Source organism: Cyprinodon variegatus, unplaced genomic scaffold, assembly GCF_000732505.1.
Source record: "Cyprinodon variegatus isolate N-32 unplaced genomic scaffold, C_variegatus-1.0 Scaffold776, whole genome shotgun sequence".
In the NCBI taxonomy this organism is placed as follows: Eukaryota; Metazoa; Chordata; class Actinopteri; order Cyprinodontiformes; family Cyprinodontidae; genus Cyprinodon; species Cyprinodon variegatus.
The window spans coordinates 60,744-86,362 of record NW_015151229.1 but is presented as its reverse complement, the minus strand read 5'-3'; the positions used below and the strand labels follow the sequence as shown (position 1 = coordinate 86,362).

Below are 25,619 nucleotides of genomic sequence, written 5' to 3'. Positions count from 1 at the left end.
ATTTGGGCGAATCTTTTGCCATCCTCAAAGAGAGACGGTCTGCACAATTATCTACACGAACTCTGACCCTGCTCAAAATAATTAATGAATAACAGAGGGGATAAAGACAAAAGGCGTAGAGCCTGAGTGGTGAGCGAGGGTAATACATCAAAGAATGCTGTTAATTGGCCCTGTGGCTTTCATTCCTTGCCCTATTTCTTTCAATTCATTGACTCAAAATAATGGGTTCAGGTTCATTATCAACAGGTCGTAAGCCCCTGGGAGTGCCAAAATTCAACAGGAGAGTCAGAGGTGTGTGTGAGCAGTGGGTGCCAGCTCATGTGTACAAAATGTGTGTGTAATAGCTCAGCTTTTGCCTGCTGGACCCCCACCAAAAGTCCTGACAACAGCGATTCCAGCCGGGGAAAACTAACAGTTGTATAACTGTGCTGAGAGGGGAGCAACAGGCCGTGATTTAGTTTTTCCTTCCAGTTTTATTTCTTTATTTGCTGCTAAGGAGCCAATAATTACAGTGCTTTTTGTGCGTATTTTGCAAGGGCTGCAGCTGCCGCTACAATGCTGGAATATACCTGGTACCGACAGGTGAGTGGAAGCAGCACACCCCATAGTCGCACATGTCAGAGTGTAAGTAGCTGGACTTTGAGCCTTTCTGACTTCACCGCATAACCCTTGGAGATGCCTCAATCAAATTATGATGCTGTAGCAAACCATGACAAATGAATCCATTGGCGTTGATCATGAAACCATCATTAGTGTGCTGAAATCACGAGCCATCCAAAATGTGATCAAATCGATATTGCAGATTATCACTTGACATTTCTGTTGCTTCCAATCAAATTAGCAAACAATTGTCTTGCTTGTTTTATTGTGACTGTCTGAATGCTTATAGCAAAAGGGTTGTCATGTTTCAGATACTTCTGAAGAGAACTCAATAACTTCATTATGTGTTGCAAAAAAAAGACAAGATATGTTTGAGGCTGAAAAATGTGAATTTAAATGACATCAGATTCTATCTAATCCGGTGTGGTACTTAAGATCCTTAGAAAAAAGCTATATTTAAGACATAAATCAAAATGAAACCAAATCCTATTGTTTATTGATGTTTCAGAAAACTGTGAACATTATATTTTCCACTTAACCCTCGATACCTTAGCCTTAAGAGATCATACAACAATTTCTAGTCAAAATCCATTAAAAAAAATATCTTAATCTGTTTGAGAACCTGAGAAAATACTCCCACTCACATGCATAATGAGATAAAACATGAAAGAGGGCAGAAAAAGTGGAGAGAGTTAACTCAATCACTTTGGTCTACTCGCAACACGTGATGCTTCCAGGACAGACATTTCATCTAGTTTAAACTCTGAAGCATTTCAGCCACATCCTCTTTTCTGACAACACCACAGTCTTCTTTCTTTAAAAAAAAAAATCCCTTAAATGTTGCACAAAAAAATATTTCTAATACCTTTGCAAACCACTTCAGCAAAAAAAAAAAAAAAAAAAATCTTAAATACTCCCTTCAAGGGTACATTTGGGCTCAAGGAATGTGATAGAAATCATTACTGTCAACCTTTAACATGTTCCTTGGAAATGGATCTATCCCATAGGAGTCAGAAAATAGGAAGTGAAAAAGGGATGAAAAGAAGATGTTTGGAAGGAAGTGAGAAGTACAAGTTAAGGGAGTAGGACAGCTATGACTATTGGATTTTTGTAACTCTTATGCTAAAATTGGAAATTTGGAAATAACTCTGGTTATCTATCTTAGTCCACTTGCAAGTAACATTAAAGTAACATTAGTACTATCCAGTGTTCATATAACATGAAGCAGATATAACCTGTTATGTTACTAATTTCATCAACTTCTGCCAATAGAAGAGGAGTGTCAGAAAAAGGTTTCTCTGGAGGAGATGCCAGTGATCACAATCACTGCATAGAATGATCTCAGTGGCAACACCAAGCTGTGGACATGTTTATATTTTGCATGGGTATAAAGATGACATGGAGTCTGTTTAAAGATGTTAAAGGTTCTGGACTGTGAGAGTGGCTCATCTTACAGCAGGGCAAACTTAAATAGGCTTGTAATAGATTATTTATGGCTTGAATTGCACACTTAAGGTCAATACCTGAATCTTTCCAAATATTCAGCCAGACATGAAAACTTTAACTTTTGGATATTTTGAAAAGAACTTACAAAAATATAATTCTCTAGATATAGAGAGCTGGAAACGACACATCCCTAGACAACTTGATGTGGCTAAAAAACACTGAAGAAGGTTGGAGAAAAAGGCAGTGCCCAATTTTTTAAGACGTTGATTTGTTAATAAATTGATATTCCAGTTAAAAGTTCCTTAGATTTCATTATGATGTGAAGCATTTTTATAGATTAGAGGCAAATAAAATTGTATTGAGTTTATGGCAGTGACATCAAAGTGTGCAAATGCTTTGTCAAGGCACTGCAAATCACTTCACCCCAAAAAAAATTCCTTTAAAAATAGAACAAAATGTTGTGAGAAAACATATCCTAGAGAAACACTGTCTTTCATCCACATGAATAGATTTTTGCGACAAAGTAATTAGGAAATATAGCAATGGCACACATTTAAATCAAGACAATGTATCGTAAATGTTATGTATTGATTACTGTTTTCAAGGCTGCACTTCAAAAAAGTGAAATTGTGTAGAGACGTTTTAAAGAAATTTCTTTTTGTTTACACTCGTTTATACAAAATAAATCTAAGTCAAAGTCAATGGGTCTGCATCCAACATTGGCCAGTTGTTACTTTATGTGATGAGGTATTAAAGAACCTCTTCTTTTCCTCACAGGTAAAAAGCTGTTTTAGTGAGTAACACTACGTTTTATTTATTCATTCACATGAAAGCAATTCTAATGCTACATTCTCCACAGCAGCCCTGTATTTGAAGCTGTAGCTTTGCACAGGAAATACACAAACAACGCAAAACAAGCTGAATAGCACTTGCATAATTCTTGTGCCGTTAAGTACGACATTATTGTTACATTTATTTAAAAATCTCTTGACTTAATTTCCTGAAAAATAAACACCTTAAACAACACTTTTGTGTCAATGAAAAGCTTAAGTGATAAAAAGAACTATTGTGTATTGATGAAATAATTTTCTCTGAATAATCATCCCTATACATAGTTTTGCTTCTGCTATTTCCCTCTTTGAAGTCTGTTTTGCATAACCTACTGATCTATAATATACACAGGCCTAACCACCTTTCTGTGAAGTTTCCACATTGATAGATCTCACTGAAGTACCAAAAGTGACCATGAAATATGGTCGTTAATGAATAATTTATAAACACTTTCATGTCAGTGTACCTCAGATAGATGGTACACAGCAATACACCTAGAAAGTAAAACAGAACAAAAAGGCATTACAGATGAAAGAGTCCTGCTGGTGCGTGCTTTAGTATGATGAATATAATATAAAACATGTAAAGTTTGCATGTTAAGTTTTATTTGGATGTATTGGTATCAGATAATTTTAGCATTATTAAAGCCTTATTTAACACAATTTTATATAGAAATCTTTAGTATGTAAATTGTGTCATCTTTATTTTCCATCAGTTTAATTCATCTTATTTAAACGAGCGAATCTGTCATGACATTTATCTTTATGAAGTTTTAATTTATGAGTTTGTATGCTTTTCTTATCTACTGTGAACATACGTTTAATATTTGAAAAGAAGTTCATGCTAAAATACGTGTTAATGGATTCTGTTTCTAAACATTTATATTATGTCATTAAAGTCAGATAGTTTATCTGTGATTTTAGAAAAAAGATCACAAAACCTGTTGACATTTGTTGTTAATCCAACTACGTGACTCAAGCTAATTTATATCTATATATAGTACATAACTGAGATTCAAATATTAGCAGAGCATATGGGGACACAGTCTATAAAAAAAAAATCACAGCATGATATTTCACTGTATCCCTCTGTAGTAATTAAGATTTTCCACTTGGTTCTCTTTAATGTTTATGCTTTCTGATAGGTAGATTGTAGCATATATAGCTGTTGTTAGTAAGACTTTGGTTCTGAGCCAAATATATCTTGTTTGGTCCTTAAAGGTATTGAGGAGGATTTTCACAAATCTTTGAAAAGACCCGCCCTCTCCACTTAAAAAAAAAAAAAAAAGCACATGCAAAACCCTGTACCCGCTCCTGAGAGGGAACGCCTATTAAACACGTTCGAGTGCATGCACGAGGCCTTGAAAACATGAGATGAAAATGATTGCTGATTGCATCACTCCTGCAAGCTTACTTTCCAAAATAAGATTTGCAATTTTTCCACTATGTTAGGCTTACCACTGGTAAGTGAAAATGGGGACAAGCATCACCAGAATGATGGACAATTAGGAGGAAGACTTATTTTGATGATCCACCCGGAAAAAGAACATCCTCCACTATACCTTTAATTTAAAAAAATCTAGTTAGATACAACCCAGGTTTTAAAGGAAAGTTACAAAATAATAATTGATACACCTCTTAGGTGGCTGAGGGAAAAAGGAGTCCTATATCTTTATAAAAAAAAAAATTTACAAACAAAAACCATAACATTTATCACATCCAGATCTAAATGAATGCTCATTCTGAGTCGGGTAAGGCAGCTTTGTAGATTATGTGGTTTGAAATTACATAACCCTCTTGGACACATGTCACTACCTGGCAGCATGTGCTTCAGGGAAAGCATGTCATGTCAACCAATTCTAGCGATACTTGGAGAGGCCAAAGATTGACATAAATATTTGAACACTGCAGAGAATAAAAACATGTTTTACTACTAACTTATCCAAGTTGCAAACACATAATCGTTCTATTCAATAAAATGACAAATACTTATCATGTTTAATACACTATTATCTTCCTAATGTTAGGTAAAAATGAATATACACATAAAAAAAACACATGGTTTATTGGTATACATCTAAGCAAATTTTTTGGCTTATCATGGTCATAAAAACATTCATATTTTGCATATTATAGGACATCACCCACATGAATAAAAAGTTTTGGCCAAAATGTCCTTGGTTCAAATTGTCCTTGATCAAGAACATTTTTAACTCGTATGGAGAAAGAAAGTTGAAGTACTTGATGAATCGAATGATACTGTTTTTTATGGAAACCGTTGCCAAGACAACAAAATGCTGCAGTGGAGCTGACCAGAAAGTAATAAGATAGCAAGAATACTTAAAGCAAAATGTTATTTTATGAATAATATTTAAATGCAGAAATACTGAAGCTTATGCTAAAATATCACTTATTTAAAATACCGGTAATTTCAGAGCGTTCCATCCTATAACACAAAAGTTAAATAGCACATGGTTACAGAATTACTTATTTGGCAAGCACAAGTGGTTAGTTTGGAATTCATTTGCAAAAGAAATTAATAAGATTTTTTTAACTTTTTCATTCATCGATTTTGATAACATCAAGAAATGTGGAAAAATAATTAGTAGCACAAAGCTATGGAAATACAGGGAAGGGAAAAAATGCACCCAGATAACTACCCTGGTTCCTGGCAAAAAAACAAAAAAGGTTTCTCTAGTGGAAAGTTTGTAGCTGATTTGTAGGTGATTATCTTTGCTTGACAGTATCTGATGGAGTTCAGTTTAGTTACATGTGGGACTTTGAATAATTTCAGTCTCGTGTCTCAACTTTGTGAACTCTTGTATTAGTAAACCTTGTTTAGTAAATAGGGAGGCCTGGCATGCATGCTGAAGGTTTTGAACAGAAAAAGACTCGGTCTTTGTCACACTTGGAAGAGGCAGTGGCTAAATTAAGGAAACAACAAATTGAACTCAGGCGCAGCTAATTACTCTACTTAACCAATACTTGCAACTGGCACAATAAGTAATATTAACTGAAAAAACCAACGATGATTAAATGATGGTGATCAAATAGGAAAAGGGAAATATACAGAGGCATTAAAAATGTCAGCTAATTAAGTAAAAGAAAAGTGTGATTATCAACATGCTGTTTTATTCGCATTTTAAGATAAGGAACCATTGTTTAATTTCTTTAAAAATAACAACAGGATCAGTTTTAGTTACAACTGTTTGAGTTTGGCCAAACTCATGACTTTTCCAGCAACTCCAGTCTCAGTCGGAATGCACCATATAGTTTGATTTACTAGTTTAGCATCTGATCTGAGCTGGATGTCGCTTCAATTTCCCCTTTCTTCTTCCTCACATGCTGGGAAAAGAAGCTCCATTACTCCTCCCCTCCATGACAGCAGCTTGCTCGTTCAAACGGCAGGGGCAAAAGAGCCAGACAAGTCAAACAAACACATCTTTGTCTTCAGCACAAACCATATAATATTAGCTCGGGTAAGGTCAGGGTTGATTTAATTTTCTGCTTAGCTCTTATTAAACAGCTATTGCATTATTTAATTTCCCGCAATCTAGTTAAGGAAAATGAGAAGGATGGGGGTGGGAGCAGTGGGGGTTTACTAATCATTATATATCCACCAAAAGCTTTTGAACAGAGCTCTGCAAAAATGCCCTTCATACTGGTGAGAGACAGTCGTTTTTTTCCTCTGATTCCATATTTGATTACGGAGCTATAAGGAACATCTTAAAGGCCCTCTCTACCAGGCACCCATGCATTTTAATGTATAAAACAAACCCTGGATGTCTGGTAAGGAGAGCAAACAAAACTTCTGATCTGCAGAGATTTTTCACATTTACAGAGAAAAAGAAAAATTGTCCTTTGAATAGAAATTGTGTGAATGATAGTCTACAGACTAGGGGTGTGGGAAAAAAAATTGATATGGCGAAATATTGACTTGGACTTAGACAAACTCTATTATCATTTTGTATACAGAGAACAAAATTGTGATTCGCCTGATATAATATTGATCTCTCAGTTACTAGTATCGATTTAAAAAAACGAAACATTTTTACCAAAAACAATGAGGGAAAATGGGCAACCTCTGCACTGCCAGTCTGGTAGATGGCGCTGTGGAGCCCTTTTTGCAGTGTGGCGCAGAGCCATATCTGTAGTTGAGGCAATCAAAGTTGGAGAAGTGGGCTGTGTCCGAAAATCCGCCCTAACCCATAAATCCCTAATCATTATATAGAGTGTGGACTGTATAGTGGACTTTTTATTGAACTTGGTTAACTGATTGTTTAGAAAGATGATTACTTTTTGCTTCCCGTTGGTTACATGATTCCGCCTCCTCTCATGTTGCCTGCAACATCTTTGTTATTCGCCGCTGTGACAGAAAATCCCATAATGCTTTGCGAGGAGAGCTCTCCATGCAAGGAGAGCTCTCCGTGCAAGGAATTCTGGCATATATCTGCTCATCTAGTAACCATGGATGATCAGTACTTCTCAAAGTGCATTGTGGGAAATTCTGAGTCCACTACTTTTTCATCCACTAGATGTTGGGGCACTCATCTAAATTGGCGTAACCACTATATAGTGCCCTATATAGTGATTAGGTCGGACATTCGGACACAGGCTCAGACTGACTCAAACCCCAAACAACACTGATACCAAAATAACTAAATGATCAATATCTTCTAATGAACATATACAGGACTTGCTTTTTTATCTATAGATTGTATTTGATAGCCAGGAGAAATATCACAATATTGTGATGATATTCTGTCCTAACTCAAGTATCGTGACACGTATCGTATTCCAACATCCATGCAATACTCACCCCTACTACTGGCCAGAGTGAGGCTTGGAAAAAAAAAAAAAACTGTTGAGGCTAAATTATGCTTTGATTTCAGCTGCAACAGATTTGGCATTTGGCATAAACAACACGAAAGCAAAAAAACATTCTGCCATTTCAGTGGTTTGGGCCCATGGCAGTGGTTATCCTGGGACAATTTATGCTCCTAAGTGCCAACTGCAAATTTTTCAAAAACCATAGCATAACTGTGCATTGTTGTTGATTATAGCCATGTCTCAATGATGACAGTGTTCCCATCTTTTAATGGCTATTTCAACCATAGGAAAGTACCATATCACAAAGCTGAACTCTTTGAAACAGTTTTTCCTGAGCACGATCCTGAGCATAAAGGTATGAAAAATGGTACCAAATCAGGAGATTTGTACCACCAGAATGCCAATGACAATTTATGCTTTGCGATGCTATTGGGTTAATATGACCAAAATCAATAGGAAATGTTTTTTTTTTTTAAATATTGATTCTAGACAAAAATTTGTGGCAGCTTCATTCTAGAAACTTGTAAAATAGCTGGTGAGTGTTGCTTGAGTCATCTGCGCTAGCATTTCATGTATGTACATGTAACTATGCACATGTTACTAATCTACAACCTTTTTTGTCAACGATTTGTTGTGAATGCAAGGTGACAGGAGGTTTGTATATTTTTGTATACATTTTTTTTATTGGGAAAAGAATTGCGATATGGAAAAATAGATTTTAAACAATGATTATCAACTTTACTTTTTTTGGTCAATTGTGAAAGGTTTCTTAATCCTTGGCTTTATAAATGCTTTCACTTGCTGGGAAGTAACTGTCCTGCAGTCAATCATGTGCATAGTTTTAATAAGATTCAATTGAAAAAGGTAATAATTGCAGCTCTCTGTGACTCCTTTTCACTGCCTGCCAAAGTGAGAGATTAAAGATAGTCCTTAGAGCAGCTTTTGGGCATCATTTGACAAAGCAGTACAAAACACTGGTCTATCCTGTCTCGACTTACTGGACAGTGGGTGTCAAGGCTGTTCTTCGTATTTCAGTAGTACAACAAGATGAAACTTCATGATTATGTAGTTTAACTTGTCTTTGAGACAATCTTAAATGTGCTAAATATAGTAAATGCACAAGAAATACAGTTTCCTTTACATCCTTGTTTACTTACTATGTGCATACTCAGTATCATCCTACTGATCATGTGGTCTTGTTATTGTAAATACAGAAAATTAGTATGTTTACAAACAAACAGAGCAAAAGCAAAGCGTAAAACAGAAATGAAATATAATAAGCAAACAGAGAACCATCATTTCCTCTGAAAGCCTTTGTATACAATTACTATGCCCCTTTAAGGCTTGCAAAGCCTAAGCATATGTTAGTTGGTAATGGAGGCCAAAGAATTTAAACGTACATACTTCTTGGAGATTCATGGTCTCCAAAAAAGATTGCGTGCATGTGCATAGAAAATGCAGCGTCTCAGGTGTTCTTGTGAACAAGTTCCTTTTCAGAGCTTGGGGAAAGAATAATGGGCTCTAACCGATTTAGCAGCAAAAATCATATTATACCATTTTGACTAATTGCATCTCCTCTTTACTGACTGAGAGGGGTGGAGTGTATCACATCCCTCTCTTTCTCTTCTCTTAACTTTCTCATCTTATGTAGCAGAAGTCATGAGAAAAAATGCAAGTGAGCATGAAGGTAATATAAATTATTACAGTAAAATGTATTTAAAGATCGGTACAATTAAAGACTACTCTACTTCACCACCACGTGTTTTACTGTTCGAAAACTGTAAAATTCAACATTGGTACAAATTATTTTTACCAAAATACATTGATCCAAAATCCCTGATAAAACTCCCAGTAAAAACAAACAACAGACAGGGATCGGTAAATTCACGGAAGGAGCAAAACGGAAATAATTATTTTGATCAGCTGTGAGGGAGATTGAATGAATCATTCAGAGACTACAGCAAAACAATTTCAAATGTTCAAATTGAGGAGGAGAAACCATTGAAATTCTTCTGTTTTCGGGGGCTGTTTATGGTATTTTTGTGTAAATTTACACATATGTAACAATATCTTGCTGTAAGACCCTTTTCTATTTTAAAAATACAGGTCCCTAGACTTTCATCAATGATGTGATTTTTATCTGGAGCTATTTACAATGCCATGTACTCCAACATCCATCAAGTGTCTGAATCACCCTTGAAAACATATTTACACCACAAACATGGCGGATTTTATCATAATCCCTTTAAGATACTATACAACTCAATGTTCTAATGTATTTTGCATCATATTTATTTATTTTACACTAAACTGAAAATTTCCATATTAATGACTTTTACGCCATTACTTTAAACTTTTTTTTTTTCTCCTACACGGCTTACATTCTTGGCCTCTTTATAAATGTTAATGTTTGCTTCACTGTTTTAAGCTGCTCATTCACTGCTGAAAAGCTTTATGCATTGAAATTTGGTTTTCTTAACAATGTGTATAGAAACTGACAATAAAGTCTAATATGGTCCCAAAAGATAATGAAAAATACTTGACAGGGGAAGTGTTACTTTTCTATTTAATCACTCCTCGAATAATGCCAGCCCAACATGGAATATTTGAAATTTTTGCCAACAAAGCTTAGATCCACTGACATAAAGCACAGGTTGTGTCAAATATATATCCCAGTAAACTGGTTGTCATGAAGATGCTTTTTATTTTCTATGGAGACTGGAGATGATGATGCAATTTCCACCATGGTTTGGGACAATTCTACTTGCTTAAACTTATTTATCTCTTTTGCAGTAGATTTAAAATATTAAATCAAGCTAGTTTGATACTTCCTTGTATGTCCTCCCCACAACATCATATATATAAAAGTATTATGGGTTATATTTCTACAATTAATGATAACAATCATAGTAATCATCATCTATGATGGTAACAATATAATAATGTTTTGCCTGGATGCACAGGAAAAGGGTAGATATTTAAACACAAGCACCTCCCTAACTTTCCTACTGATGTCTAATTAATAACAAAAACAGCACATGAAATATCAGACTTATTGTCTTTTAGTAAGTATTTTTTTGGACAATAAATGTGTACCTGCTAATAAAAGAGAAGATGCGATCACAACTGAATGAGAATAGCTTCAAGTCAAATTATTGCATGCACGCTGATTCCGAATCAAAATTTTCATTAATTCAATATTTCATCAAGGTAACAGGAACACACCGACTTACGCTCCAACACACTCAATCCATGCGTAATCCACTTAAAATAGCAGTTATATTTAATTTATATGAGGAATCATTAAAAGTGCAGTGGAGCTGTGTCCATTATGCATTCCTTTTCTAGCAGGATAAAACAGCCCTCAGATGTTGGAGCTGCACTTTGAAGTGTTGTCTCAGAAGCAGGCCAGCTCTTACAGGAAGTCCCTGATGTTTAAAACATGCTGAGCAGGGGGACTAACAAAGGTGAGCAACTTGTGCTTACCCCCTAAGATGGGCCCAAACTGGCCAGCCAGGAATTTGGATAGATCTACCAGACTGTACACAAAGAGGATATCAAATAAACAAAAAAGTGGACAAATACACACAGGGGCAATGGTGAGGGGAATAGAGAGTAAGGCTATACAGCCTTCGTCTGTGGGCATCAACAGAGCTGATTTAACTAGAACATGAAAAATGGAAAAACAGGACAACAAAGTGTGTTTAGAATTATAGGGAAACAATTTAGACACAGGAGCATAAATAATGTTTTAGTATTTGACCCTCACAATATACAGTTGTATCAAGGCTGGCATTCTCTATGTAATCAAATCACCCGCTGTAAGACAAGGATAAACTGCAATTTAACAGCAGAAAAAAAGACTTCCTCTTAAAACACCATCAGTCAAATCATTTTGATTCAGTTTGCTCTTACTGCCCATAATGTCCTCAATTTAACTCTTGTGTCTTTATAATAGCTGTTAAAAATGCCCACATTCTATTTTCTTTTTACTAATACCTGACCCTGCAATGCCTATCAAGGTGTGAGATCAATTTATTAATGCAAAAGCCTAAACACATCATATATAGTAGAGCCATATGATCAAATGTGCATCCACAGGGTTTTGTTAAGGTTTCATTTTTGGATAATTATTTTTCTTTGCATTGAGAAAGTATTGATATAATTTTTTTTAAACACAATTATAAATCCAGTGTAATTTATTACAAATTTATATGACAGAATGATTAAGTAGCACATGACTGTACTGTTAGAGTGGCAAGAGATAAGACAACCCACGGCTGCATATCCTCCTGAACACCCCATGGTGGTAGTAGCACCATGTTGTGGGAGTAATTTTCCGTAAGTGACTTGTAAAAGACAACATGGAAATGACCTTGAAAACCTTAAGACATATGGATTAAAATGACTCAAATGATACATAGATTTTTATTGCTGCATAATACTGACTTGTGAATTGATCGGATTATATAAGAATATCTACATGGCTATGTGTAATTTAAAACAATTTTGGCTGAGGGAAGGCCACAAAAACTTGGGTGATGATGTGTTAACAGATTAAATGAAACATGCAAAACCTAGGCTCAAAACAGAAGGCCATAAAGTCCTTCATTGAATCATAAAAAAAAGCAGTTTATGCAGATTTACATATTCTGTAGTCCCAATTCAAATAGCTTATGTAACAAGAAATGATTAGATTAAAAACAGAATAAGAGTATGCAGATGATCTAGTGTTAGTCTTCAAATGTGACATAAAGTGATTCATGAAACATTTTATGTCTTTGTGGTGAGTGGAGGCCTGAAATGCCAGGACTTATGTATCGCCACAATCAGACATGCATACAATTTTCAGGCTTGCGAGACATAAGGCCATAAGATCTTATGGGTCTTTTAGGAAACATAGTTGTTGGATATGATCGTTTCACATGCAACAAAATTCACTTTACACCCTGCAGGATATTCGCACACACTGACATTTTGTAATGAGCTTTTGTAGTTTGAACTGTAGCTGTTGTGGTTAGATGGACTTCCAAAGGAAGTCAGTGTCATGAAGATAACCTGGGAAAAAGTGCTGAGCCGGACTTGATGTTCTGCAGGCCGGAAAGCAGAGCTATACACAAGCACAAACCCACATTCTGTCAACTCACTTTGCTTCCACACATGCACATTCTCCAAGCCACAAACTGCAATCAGTATTTTTCTGCCTCTGTCAGGGCTTTTTAAGACCAAAAACATACAGACATACTAACGCACACACAGGAAGAGCCTCCCAAATAAGCTGATGTGTCATGCCTTCCTTTCCGATATTTTTGCAAAAGCTCAGGAAGGAGGCCACTGCACCTCTCTTTTTCTTCCTCTTCTGGTCCACATGTCTCTGTGTGAAACAGAGCTGTGGCATTGACAGTTGCTCCTCTGCATACCCTGTAGTGGAAAGCGTCACCACGCTCGACAGCCATGAGCCGTTGTTGCGTGGTCCAAGTGATCACCTTGACAGAAATCCAACTTCTACAGGTAGGGGCATATAACTTTGATACCCTCGAAGAAATAAAAAAAAAACAGATCACAAGTAAATTTTAGGTAGGCTTGTGAATTTGAGAGGGATTATCTGCCTTTTTTGATGGTTCATATTTATAAGAATATTTAATAATCACTGTAAAAATGCAGGTTTTGTGATCAGTTCCCTTTCCCAGTCTTATCTCCCCTTGCATTTCACAATATGGTGAAGCGGTTACAGATTTTTACTGAGTAGCAAGGTCAGCAAAAACACAGAGCATGACTGACAAGTTTTTTTGTTCCACTTTCATCTGATCTTCATTCATGTTATTTGAGAAGCTGATAATTGCACAGCACCGATATGTATTGTGTGAAATACTGTAAATCTACCCTTTTTTGATGGAGAAACGAATCCAAACCTCCTACTCAGTTTGTCCACAATTTGTACAGAAAACTAATGTCCGCATCGCCCGGAGTTTCATAAGGCGTTCGAGTTTTCTGAAGTGAAAGGAGAACTTGGGCAAGACTGAAACTGAGTTTGGCAAGACCATTTCGATTAGAAGGGAAGGTTTGAGCATGGCTGTTGGGAATGCTGTTTTAACTGCACGATTTCTGAGCGGACTTTGAAAAAAGCAACCATTAACTTTGAGGTAAATCCTGAAACAATCAATTGTATATCTTCAGATATTGTTTTATATTTATTTATTTTAAAGGTGCTGTTATGGATACTTTACTGCTGTTGTGATTTACCCCTAGTCTTGGACTTGATTAGTTAGATGAATTGATTCGGAATTTCTTAAGGAATGATGGTTAAAGATTAAAATGGATCTTGGTGAGAAAAAAATTATAACTTAGACATTTTTAAAATATCTTTAAAATAAAAACTATCTCCTATTGTTAAGGCAAACTGGCAAAAAGACTTTGATGGATCTCAACAAAATAAGTCAATACTTTACATTTTGTTTAGAAATTAAACTATTTCAGGTTGATATAGTGCAAATGCGTAAAAATAGTGAACCTGCAACCTTTTCCCTCTGAATAGTCTGAAACACAACAACAGTCCCCCAACTTAAACCTTGATTGATTAGATTCTTATTTCTCTCCTTCTCCCATGTGTATGGCAGCCACTGATAACCTTTTCTAGCTTTTCCAGCTTCACACTTGCACAGGCCCGCCATTGTCATGGCTAGCCTTGGTGACTTAACGGCCATTGCATCTCGGATCTAATCAGATTCCCCTCCTTAAGTGGATAACAAGCGTGTCTCCGGAATGTACAGTAGTGCGAGGGCCGAAGTGAAACCAGGACAATCCGCTGTCAAACACAGCAGATGCGGTGTGTAAGGACTCTGGCATCTCTCCTGCAGTGGAAAAAAAAAAAACGAAGTTGATTGGCCAACAACTAGCATCTTGTTTGACCAGGAGAAGACATATAAGGGCTCTCAGTTACTACTGACAAGTTCAGTATTGTGATGAGTTTGTTCTTAGTATGTGGATAAGGGGTGAATAAGGCCAGGGAGTCCAGCTGACAAGGGGAATTAAATATGTTGGTGTGGATTTAATGTAGAGGCTCAAAACAGATATGTTGCTGGAAAATATTTTAACATGAAGGGATAGTACAGTGGTTTGAGTGAGCTTCTGTATAGAATGTTATAATGTCTTTTACTTTAATTTAGAATGCTAGATTAGTTTGTTCTTTTGTAATTAGATACTGTGCATTAATAAAATGTGAAAACTTTAGCTGTTGTGATTAGCTTTACTTTTATGTCCAAAGCCAGTACAAGGCATGAACTGACTATGCTTCTGCTTAAAATCCAAAATCCTAAAAGGCTGTTATGTTGAAAAGCTTATGTCAAAGTATTTAAAACTCAATGACATTTTTACTTTTTCAGGCTTTACAAAACTTGCAGAATGTCTAAGAGTAAGTGTAAGAGTTTTAAATTCTTAAAAGTGTAAAACTTTAGATTTGATAGTTTCAAGAATTAGATATTTTATCATTCAGAGGTACACATTCATAGCTGTTTTAAATTTTACTACATGTATTCCTTTGTTTAATCTTCCTATTAATTTACCAACAAACTGTAACTATAAAATAGTAAAAAAAAAGGAAACTTTATATTGAATTGGCACTGACTTGCTCAAAATAGAACACTGCAGACCAAATAAAAAGTCCTGAATTTACTTTGTCTGTGCAACATTTGCAATGTTAGTCATTTCCTAAAACATATAAATAGAAATTCTGCTTAAAGTCCCTGTATTGTGTGTGTTTGAGAAAGAAATAATCATTCCTGAACTGTCTTTTCTATTCACCATTCCAAGTCCTAATATAAAAAGATAATTGGTACTTCTACCTCCAAATCAATCAATTACCTTCTAAACAACAGTTTAAAGGTACAGTATGTGAACTAACATTAGCTTAAACTGCAATTTGAGAATAAAGTTTTAGTTTTCAACTTATTCAGTCAGGGTCGCGGTTGGGCCGGTGATATTTACAGCACCCTGAACATGTCGCCAGTCTATCGCACACAGAGACACACAACAATGCACACACACCTAAGGACAATTTAGAGAAACCGATTAACCTAACAGTCATGTTTTGGACTGTGGGAGGAAGACGGAGTACCCGGAGAGAACCCCCACATGCACAGGGAGAACATGCAAACTCCATGCAGAAAGATCTTGGGCTGGGAATTTAACCCAGGGCCGCCTTGTAGCAATGTAACAACGCAACCCACTTATCCAGCCCTCAAAACATGACTATTTTAACTCAAACCTGAGCCAAAATAGCTGTTTTTTATGGTAACTAATTATTTTTTCTATGTAAAGAAACACAAAAAGTTGCGAGTGTATCACAATTTCATAACAGATTTTTAAAATCTTTTTTATTGCTGAACTATACCTTCATACAAAAATAAGGAAAGTAAAAAAAAGGCAAATTTACTAGTAATTGCAATTCACCAGGACAATATTAATTTCATCCAAACTTACTGAAATACATATTTTTAAAATGAAAAAAAAAAAAAAATCTGATGTTATGAAAGTAAAAATAGCACCTTTGTACAATGCAATGATATGACTCCATCCTAAGTGTTATATCCATGTGCCACAGTGTCACCGAAGCCATTTCAACCAAACTGAGGCTCCTTTCTTCTTTTATTCATGTTAGTTGGGCTTCCTCAATGTTTTTCAAAACTAATAACATCCTTTTTAACAGTCGGTTCTCTGTCAGAACAAGAGAAGTCAGAATATTAGCCATTTACAGTATGAAATTCAGAAGATAGGCCTTGCTTGGCAGTAACAAAGATTTAAAAATAGCCTTACTGACTTTATTTTATTAGAGGTTGATAAAGCATAGCTATCTACATTTAAAAGAGTGAATGAATGAAAAGACTTGGTTAAAATGGCATTAGAGAAGTTATTTAAAACCTCCACTGGGAAACAAGGGTCAATTGTCCTGCCACAACCCCTGAAGCAGACAGCAGAAGACTTTGGGAACTGCCGATTGGTCAGCCAAACAGAAAAAGGGTTGGTCTAGATGAAATAGTGATATATGCTTAAAGGCAGACATCCTGCAGTGATCAAACCCTTGGTGATGTAACAGTCTGCCGTTTGAAGTGATTATCATGCTTCGCAACATAAAGGCTTACACCCAGCTGTGGGGCTAATTAGTTCACTTAGGGCCCTTTATAAAAATCTGCTAGGGGACTGGAAGGACAGCAAGTCACTAAGAAGTCAGCAGCCTAACAGGATAGCAGCAGACCTGGATCCTCAAAGCTGACCTGCTGAATCATCTGCTTTTCTAAGAATGCCACATTTAAGTGACTGCAGCTACTACAAAATGCGGGATGCAACCAGAGCTTCAAAAGTAAGAATATGAATATTTTAAAAAAGTTACTCAGCAAAGTTTTGGAAAGTTGTTGGGCTAGTTTCTTAAACTTGATTCTTAAGTTTCAAAACTATTTAACCTATTGCATAAGGGCACTGAATGTTTTGCAGATTTAGATCAGGTTATAGAAAAGTAGACCTCAAAGTTTTGATAAGAGTTGTTCTTTATTCAAACATGACGTATTCTAAAAAAATGTTTCAGCACCTGAGTGAGAAATGAGACGACAGCTTTGAAAAATTGCTGTGAACGCATTTCTTCATCCTTCGCAGTATATGAAAAAACTATTTCTCTTTACCAAACCTAGCTAATGCATTGCTTTTTTATTTTATTTGTGTGTTTAAACAGGTACAAAGCCACCTGGAGAATTCAAAGTTCCACCTCCAAAGCCAAAACCAGCCAGTGAAGCAATACCTGACCCTGGGCTCCAAGCTTGCCTCTTCGGCCGGACCCAATCACACACTGCCGCATCCACACGCACCCGGCCAGCCCTTGGCCACAGTGCCGATCATGAGGAATGGACACATGGCAACTGTCAGTGACGGGAGCAACCCCAACAGCCCTGTCACCCTGCTGACAATGGCAAACCACGACAGTGAGGTAAGTGGAAAGAAACAGAAACAGAAAAATAATAAGGAATACATGGAACTGAAATCGTGCTTGGATTAAAAGAGAAACCAGTACACAAGGAATGTTGGTTTGCATGCTGATCAACAGTAAGGTCATAATTTTCAAAGATTTCACAATATCCCTGAGACATTTCCTGTCATCGGCCCACTTTCCTGACAAATTGCATGCCGGCTATGTTGATGTAAGACCTGTTAACTGTAAATCAGTTTGGATGAATATTTAGAAGGCATCAGGGACTGCAGTTATATTGTGATTGGTTTTGGACAAACCAAACTAATCTACTAAACAAAGTTTTGCCACTACTGATCCCCTTTCCCCCTATGATGAGCTCATCAATAACTTTAGACATGCGGTCTGTGATGAGAGTACCCCTATTGAGGGAGGAAAGTAGCTTACTTATAGATAACCAGAATTTCCCACCAACACTGCCTAACTACTGGTTATTAAATGACCCTCCCTGTTTTAACAGTGACGCATGTTTTAATGATCAGATCTCTAAAGAGGTGGACGGTACACCAACGTCCCCACATTGTCCCTTAATACACTGAAATGACTGTTTTCTTTTAGTTTCCAATGGATGAAGTTATTGATGACCTCATTAGTCTAGAATCCGGCTTCAATGAAGGAGGCTTGGATTGCATGGAGCCTAACATCATAATGCAAAGCAATGTAAGTATAAATCACCTTGCTCTTACAACCAGGAACAAAATATATATTTTTAAAGCTTGAGTCAACTTGCATGCCTTTTCTGTCAATTTCAATCTCCCTCCGTTTTGTTTCTAGTGATGTAGTTGGGTCAACAAATAACTTTCCTCTTTTAAGGCTTGAACAGGACTTGAAAGCAAAATCTATGAACCCAAACACTGATTCATTCCGGCCAGACGAGCTTGGGAAATGGGGGACCTGACTTGCTTTCAGGTCAGATTAAGACATGAGATGAGTCAAAGTTCACAAAGGCTTAGGAACATTTACCATTTTACAAAAAAGAAGCTGAGCAAAGCAGATTAGGTTCTTATTAAACCAAAGTTAAATCTTGGGAAGACATGAAAAAAGAAATGTCACCAAATGAGGGTAAATAGATAGTGACAGGGAGACTCAGATTCTGATTGAGATTAAAGAGGAGATGCATACAAAAAGAGATAAAGTATTTCAATAGGAGGAATTAGAGTGGAGGTAAAGATAAGGGGACAGAGGAGGAGATGGAGTGAAGAAAAGGAAGACTTGGTTTGTTTGAGCGAGGGAATTTGTCGGAAGGAGTTACTGAGCCATCGGATTGGGCTAATGCATACACTCCCAGAGGGCTTGCTCAGAAATGATACCATGCTTAAATGGATCAATTCATCCTAATTAGTCATACAGCATGATGCATCACTTCGCTTCGCCTTGTCAACACATTGTGGGACACAGACAGGAGAGGGATTGAAGTGATTACAATAGAGGCAGGAGGGGGGATTGTTGCAATCTTTCATTTTCCTATGCATATTTGTCCCATCCTCCCTTTCTTCCTCCCTTTACTTCTTCTAAATCTCCAATATTTACAAGACGATACAATGGAAGAACTATTCCTAAACCTTGAGCAGATTTTGTCAAATTACCACCACAAAGCTTATAGTATTTTGCTGATATTCGTTTGTAACAGACCAACATAAAGTAGTCCCTAATTCTAAAGTAGAAGGATTTTGCTAATAGAAAAAAAAAAAAAAAAACATGTGGCATTGCATTTGTATTCAGCTCCTTGTTTTAACTATTTCATAGCCTCTAACAGACTTCCTTTCAGGACCTTCCTGTATTTACACTGTAATCATCTTCTCCTACACTATGAGCAGTTTTCCGGCTCATGCCGATGGAAATTATCTCTACACCATGATGCTGCTAACTCTATGCCATCAACCATGGATGGGTCGTCTATTTTCACTGGTCCACAAAGCAAAAACTTACAAACCAGATCGGATTGGTTAGTTTCATGCCCTATCCCCCCTTCCTTCAATAATTTGTAGGCCATCACTGGACTTAACAGCCTACGGCATTCAGCTCACTGGTAGTTACATTTGACACACGTGCCATTGCTAAAATTGGTTGTGCACTTTTTTTTTTTTTTAGAATCAGTGGTGACCCTATGTAAGTTTTTTTTTTAGGATGCGGTATATTGTGGCGTGCCTGGACACAGTGAAAAGGCGTTATTATTTTAGAGGTTAAGAGGTCCCTATGGGAAAACAGTTTTGCCTCTGTTCATGTGGTTGACCTAGAGAGCCCTTTCATCTCATGGCATGCAGCTTTTGAACATAGAGCATTTCATTATTCAGACGCTGTTTAAAGAATTGAAATATACAGTGCTTTTAGTGAATTGCATTGAGCAGGTTAAAAAAAAAATCATTTGGAAAAATATTTGTGTTACTTTATTTCCTAATCCATTGCCTTAGAGTTGGACTCTGTCTTATGTGCGTTGTTCCTCCCTCCTTTTCTCCTTCCTTCCTTCCTTCTTTCCTTCCAACCACATCTACTCCTATATATTTTATTTCAGTTTTGTCTTTCAGGTCTCTTCTTTATATTTCTCCTGTCTTGCTTGTGTCATTCTTTCCTTCCTCTTGGAAACAAGATGAGAATATCTGAAAAGTCAGGATGTTTTAAACTTAAGTTTGGGTCAAAAGTTGGGTTTATGTGAGCAGGTTCCTTTTGAAGGATGTTACTCTTTGTCATGCAAGACAAACAGTGTGTCTGAACACTACCTCAACTGGAGGGGGGATATGTAGTTTGTCCTGCCATGCTGTGACAGACAAGGGACAACAATCCCCTGCTGGCAGTAAAAATCAAATGCTCTGGGGGTATGACAGTCTTCTCTGATCATTCCTCTCCCCTCTTGTTGTTACTGCCATTGCAAGACAAAGCCATGCCGCAGCTAAAACAACTATTTGTCTTGTAGCTTTTGATGAGGTGTGAAAGCAGAGTGCATAAATGTGAAATGCATTTCCCCTTAACTGACCCTTTGCTTCTTCCTTCTCCCTCTAGGTTTCCCTTAGCAGCAGCATGCTGGATGTCTATGGGGGTGAACAAGGTATGAACCCCCCTAATGGTGGAATGAGTCCCACATCTAATCCCCCAAAGCTCACTGTTAAAAGGGAATTCACAGGTATGGACTCATACCATGGGAATGAGCAAGCGACTAATTGAGATAAGGGAAAAGCTACAAATTCCTGATGAAGCTTTTCAGAGAGGGACAGATTGTACCAGTGTTTGCTAAACAGACTTTCTGGCAAATGTTTTTAAAAGTCAGCCCAGTATGTCAGGCTTATTTCCGTCCGTTACTTGAGTAGACTTTCCACATTATCTGAATAAGAACTCTTTCTTATTACAACCATTCAAAACGAGGACAAAATTATACAGAGGACCCTTTAGAAATGTCATATTAATCTCAAGAAAAAGCCAAAAAAATCCTAATTGATTTAGGAAATAGAAAAGATGCCTGGGGAGTGCTTCACTCAGAACGAGAAAATAAGTAAATTAGAGTCTGCTTCATTTGAAGGGAGGACAATGGAATGTTACACAGTCGCTAAATTGTCCTGATTGAATCAACAGAGACAAATTGGGAAATCCAATCTCAGGTTCCTAATTATGTCATTTGGGTAGAACGTGAATACAAATATGGCCCCTGTCGCATTTTTTTCTCGTCCTTCTCCAGGACAGATTATGGAATTGGCTAAAGTATCCTAATTGTGGAATAGTTACTCTAAAAGCGGTCCCAGTTATAGTTTCTTTTTTCTTTTACAATGAGCTTCATGGTATCTCAGAGGGGATAAATGGGTCTCTCTGTGTATGTTTGTGAGTGTAAGAAGGTCAAATGTATGTCTGCAGAAGAGGCTTTAGATCCCCACTCTGACCCCAGCACTAAAGTTCTTTAGAACAATCCAGTTGATTGTCTTCATGACTGGACCTTTTGTGGACTTCTTTTGATTGTTGTCTCGGTTTCTAAATCAGTGTGCATTGCTAATCTAATTTCTCTCCTTTGTGATTTATATTTGTATTTTTATTTTTTGACAGAGCATGACACCAGGGTTATGGCCAAAGAGAGGCAGAAAAAGGACAACCATAATCTGAGTAAGTATCTGACCTTGTCTAATCCCAAGGTCTTCAGCTGATAACTTTGTAATCCATAGGTTCTCAAATTTAATTGTTCCAACTGCCACAGCTCTTTAAACAACTGATCCAAATTTTGCTCTATAAATATTAACATTACCTGGTAATTTTACTCTAATTTAAACAATCCAAGTTAGAATATGGAAAAATTTAAAGTAAGCTCCCTAGATGTTGACATTTTAATTGGTACAGATGAGAGTTTTGCACCCCTTCATATAAAAAAAAACTCCTCTCTGAAGCAATCAAAACATATCTACTTACACCTTAAATTAAAAATTAGATGTAATAAACCGACATAGCAAATCAATCTAAAGTGGTAGAAATATGATTCAGAAATGTATAAATGAATGAAATTATCTGTGCTCAGATATAAACTCAATTAAAGTGTAATGCAATCTGTGGTTGTAATGAACAAGAAGGAAATGGACTGGATTTTTTATTACTTTTTGCTGTCATGACAGTCGCAATGAGAAACAAAGGAAAAAAACACATGGAATGCATTATTGTTTACTTAAGGAAATTGAGAAAATTCTTAGCGGTTTGAATTATTATAATAGTTTGAATTATTATGTCAATGTTGATTAAATTGATATGGACTGATTGCATAGACTTACACATTATTAATGGTATGTATCCCAAAAGTCCCTTGCTGCATCGATTATACCTCTAGTGGGAGTGGCGGCCGAGTGCTTAGGGCATTGCACTTGGAATCCTGAAGTTCTGAGTTCAAGTCCCACTCCCACAGACTGCCACTTTGGCCCACTGAGCAAAGACCCTTAACCCTACACTGCTCCCTGGGTGCCACACATTGGCAGCTCACTGCTCCCCATGGGGCATGGGTTCAATGCAGGCTGTTAATTTAATTTCTATGTACTTGTGACAGTGTAATGACAAACTTCTATTCTTCTTCTATTTATTAAATTCTACTATTGAATAACAACATTTCTAATCAACTCTTCTCTTCTTGCTTTGCCAGTTGAAAGAAGGCGAAGATACAACATAAACTATAGGATTAAGGAGCTGGGAACGCTCATTCCAAAGTCGAATGACCCGTAAGTACACAATGCCCTTTCAAAATCTATATGTGGCAGTGTTTAACTTACAGCAAAGACAATTGAATGTTGTCAAATTCAAATGAGTCCCTAAGTATATTTCAGTCGTCTTTCAAGGATTCACGTGAACTTCCATCTGCAGTCTCTGCACTTTGAGATGTACAACCCCTCCTCTCTCTGAGAATCTCTGCTGTTTCGGCTTAAAGCCTGAGCGATGAGGGAGAAGGTCAAATGTAAAGACCTTTTCACGTCATTCGAATCAAAGTCTGAGGCTCAATTTGCGCATGCAGATGGAGCATAGCACGCTGGCCATCTATTCGCAGTTGAACTTTTGCCTCAAATATAAATGGGAGGTTAGCATTGTTACCAGGCCATTAACAAAGGGATAAAGGAGATTATTAACGCCGATCAGAACAGCGACTCAGTCGTGTGCAGAAGGACAATTTTACAGAGGTCCCTTGTCCTTTTAAAAAAAGTAATAATACCTGCAAAAGAATGACTTGCACTCTTAGCACCTTAAGTCCAATGCTCCATTTTTCTCATTGCCTTCACACTTTAGCTCATTTTCCCTCAACTATTTTTACTCGAGGATTAATTTTACTGAACAAGGAGGTACAAGAATGGACTTTCCAAAGAGCTTCTTAACTATTCTATTAAAAATCCCCATTCCAAGTCCTTGTGTAATGTCCAACTATGAATAATCACCCCTTCTAAGTCTCCGTTTCTAATTCATATCATAAAAATGAGGGGAAAAAAATCTAGTTAAAAACTTTTCCTTTTTTGGGGGAAAAAAGGTAGTCTACCGATAGAGATTTCTGTTTAAAAACATGTCGTTTATGTTTTTTTTTTTTTTTGCTGTAGTGATATGCGGTGGAACAAAGGCACCATTCTGAAGGCCTCAGTGGAGTACATAAGGTGGCTGCAAAAGGAGCAGCAACATTCTCGGGAGCTCGAGAGCCGCCAGAAGAAGCTGGAGCAAGCCAATAGAAGACTGCTACTGAGGATCCAGGTAATCAAAATCAAGAAACCTTGGTTTATATAGTTCAGTGCATGGCTGCCTTTTATGTTTTAGATATTTTTCTGTACAACATTAAATGACCAGTGCATGTAAAGCTATGTGACATTTTTAGAACAATACTATATCATTAAAATGGGCTGGAACAGGACATCCAATGGTTTTGGATGTTTTTCTAGGGTTCATTTCAATAGCAGAAGGTACATAATCTGTAACCTTTCTAAAATATTTATATAGATATTTTCTCTTGTCTATATCAAGAAAATTGTATCAAAAGCCAAACAGGACAAGGAGATAACACAAGAAGTTGATAAGTGCTGATAACCTCCTTGTTCAGTTTGAGAAAGGAGAGGCAAGGAAGGTGTGGCTGTATTGTTTTACTGCTACTCCCTCCTATCTGTTGATGAATGTGGTCAAAATAGATTAAATTTAAAACCCTGTTTGATGTCTTTGTTTCCCAGGAGCTTGAAATCCAGGCCCGAGCACATGGACTCCCGAACATGGCCACTTCCTTGGGGACAGTCGAGTTATCCTCCCACCTCCTTAAACAGCAACAGCAGCAGCAGCAATCCCCACCTCAGGCACAGCAGCAGCAGCAGCCACCACAGCCACCCCTTTACCAAGAAGACCCCAACAGCGATTACCTCCAGAGGCTAGCCGTGGTAACAGGCGTGCCGTCCATCACCACCGCCAGCGGCCCGCAGGACCACATCCAGAGGACCGACGCCTGCACCACATTCTCCGACCCGCTCTCCCATTTCACAGACTTCTTCACTGCCACACTCAAGGAGGAGAACCAGTTGGATGAAATCCTGATGGATGACCCACTCTCGCCTTTCGGCACCGATCCACTTCTGTCAGCCGGATCCCCAGGGGCTGCTTCCAAAGACAGCAGCAGAAGGAGCAGCTTCAGCTCCGCTGAGGGAGACGACCTATAAGGGTCCTAGATCTTTGCTATAACCCAATAACTGCACAGGTCAAACTCCTGCTGGTAAAGGGCTAAAACAAAACCCTTGAAGATTGACTGAAGGATCCCAATCTGGTTCTGACAACTCCAGGGGGGCAAGTAATTTTATTATCAGCTGACAAAATAAGCAAAACCCCTGAAAATGTCATTTCTTTAGGAAATTGTTGACAATTTTAGAAGCTGACATTGTATGATTCTTACAAAGAACAGTCACATTTAATGACCCGAACGGATTTAACTTTATTACCAGCAACCACTGTGTTTCTCTGCCTCCCACAGGATGCAGAAACAGACTTGTATTAAAAAGGGAGACATTTATAAGTAAAAATGTTCATTACTACTGGTTGTTTTTAAAGTCAGACACTGTGGTGGTTACACACTGTAACATATGCAAAATAATAACTGAAGATTTGCCTAAAGTGTACTTTTTTCTACCACTTTGTTATAGAATCATAGAAACGTTAGCATTTTGCGAAGGAGGCCTTAAATGACGTCCTAAAACCTGTAACTAATGTACTCACTCTATTGCTTAACATGTCTTCGGCTTTGTTTGTCTCTTTTATGTGTTTGTTACAATTCTTTTGTATTTATGTATTTTTTTTAAATCCATGTATTCATATAAAATCTATATCTATACACATAGCTTGTTTCATTCTTAGAGGTAGTGCAAGAGTCCAATAATAATTCATGTTATGTGTTGGAAGGTGAAGAGCAGGCTTGCAAGGTGGTTGATTGGAAATGAGTG

At 37.1% G+C, this 25,619-nt stretch overlaps 1 protein-coding gene across 5 annotated transcripts; it reads left to right on the top strand.

Moving 5' to 3' along the window:
- The first annotated feature begins 405 nt into the window (after window positions 1-405).
- Window positions 406-24,912, top strand: tfec (transcription factor EC). Of its 5 annotated transcripts, none has more exons than XM_015396100.1 (8): window positions 406-582; window positions 17,428-17,679; window positions 18,277-18,378; window positions 20,716-20,836; window positions 21,745-21,801; window positions 22,817-22,892; window positions 23,754-23,901; window positions 24,369-24,912. In XM_015396100.1, exons 1-8 carry the CDS (start codon window positions 556-558, stop codon window positions 24,843-24,845), a joined length of 1,260 nt encoding a protein of 419 aa, XP_015251586.1. In that variant the 5' UTR covers window positions 406-555; the 3' UTR covers window positions 24,846-24,912. The 5 variants fall into 5 exon arrangements, with proteins under 5 accessions (XP_015251586.1, XP_015251585.1, XP_015251588.1 ...); XM_015396099.1 differs by lacking the exon at window positions 406-582 and adding an exon at window positions 13,073-13,217; XM_015396102.1 differs by lacking the exon at window positions 406-582 and adding an exon at window positions 13,575-13,849.
- The last annotated feature ends 707 nt before the right edge of the window (window positions 24,913-25,619 follow it).

What these genes read in the sequence shown, in the direction of transcription:
- tfec (XM_015396098.1), top strand. Translation starts at nt 17,002, where the DNA reads ATGCCACATTTAAGTGACTGCAGCTACTACAAAATGCGGGATGCAACC. An exon ending in TGGCAAACCACGACAGTGAG is followed by an intron (nt 17,680 to 18,276) that starts GTAAGTGGAAAG and finishes GTTTTCTTTTAG; the next exon opens with TTTCCAATGGATGAAGTTAT. An exon ending in ACATCATAATGCAAAGCAAT is followed by an intron (nt 18,379 to 20,715) that starts GTAAGTATAAAT and finishes TTCTCCCTCTAG; the next exon opens with GTTTCCCTTAGCAGCAGCAT.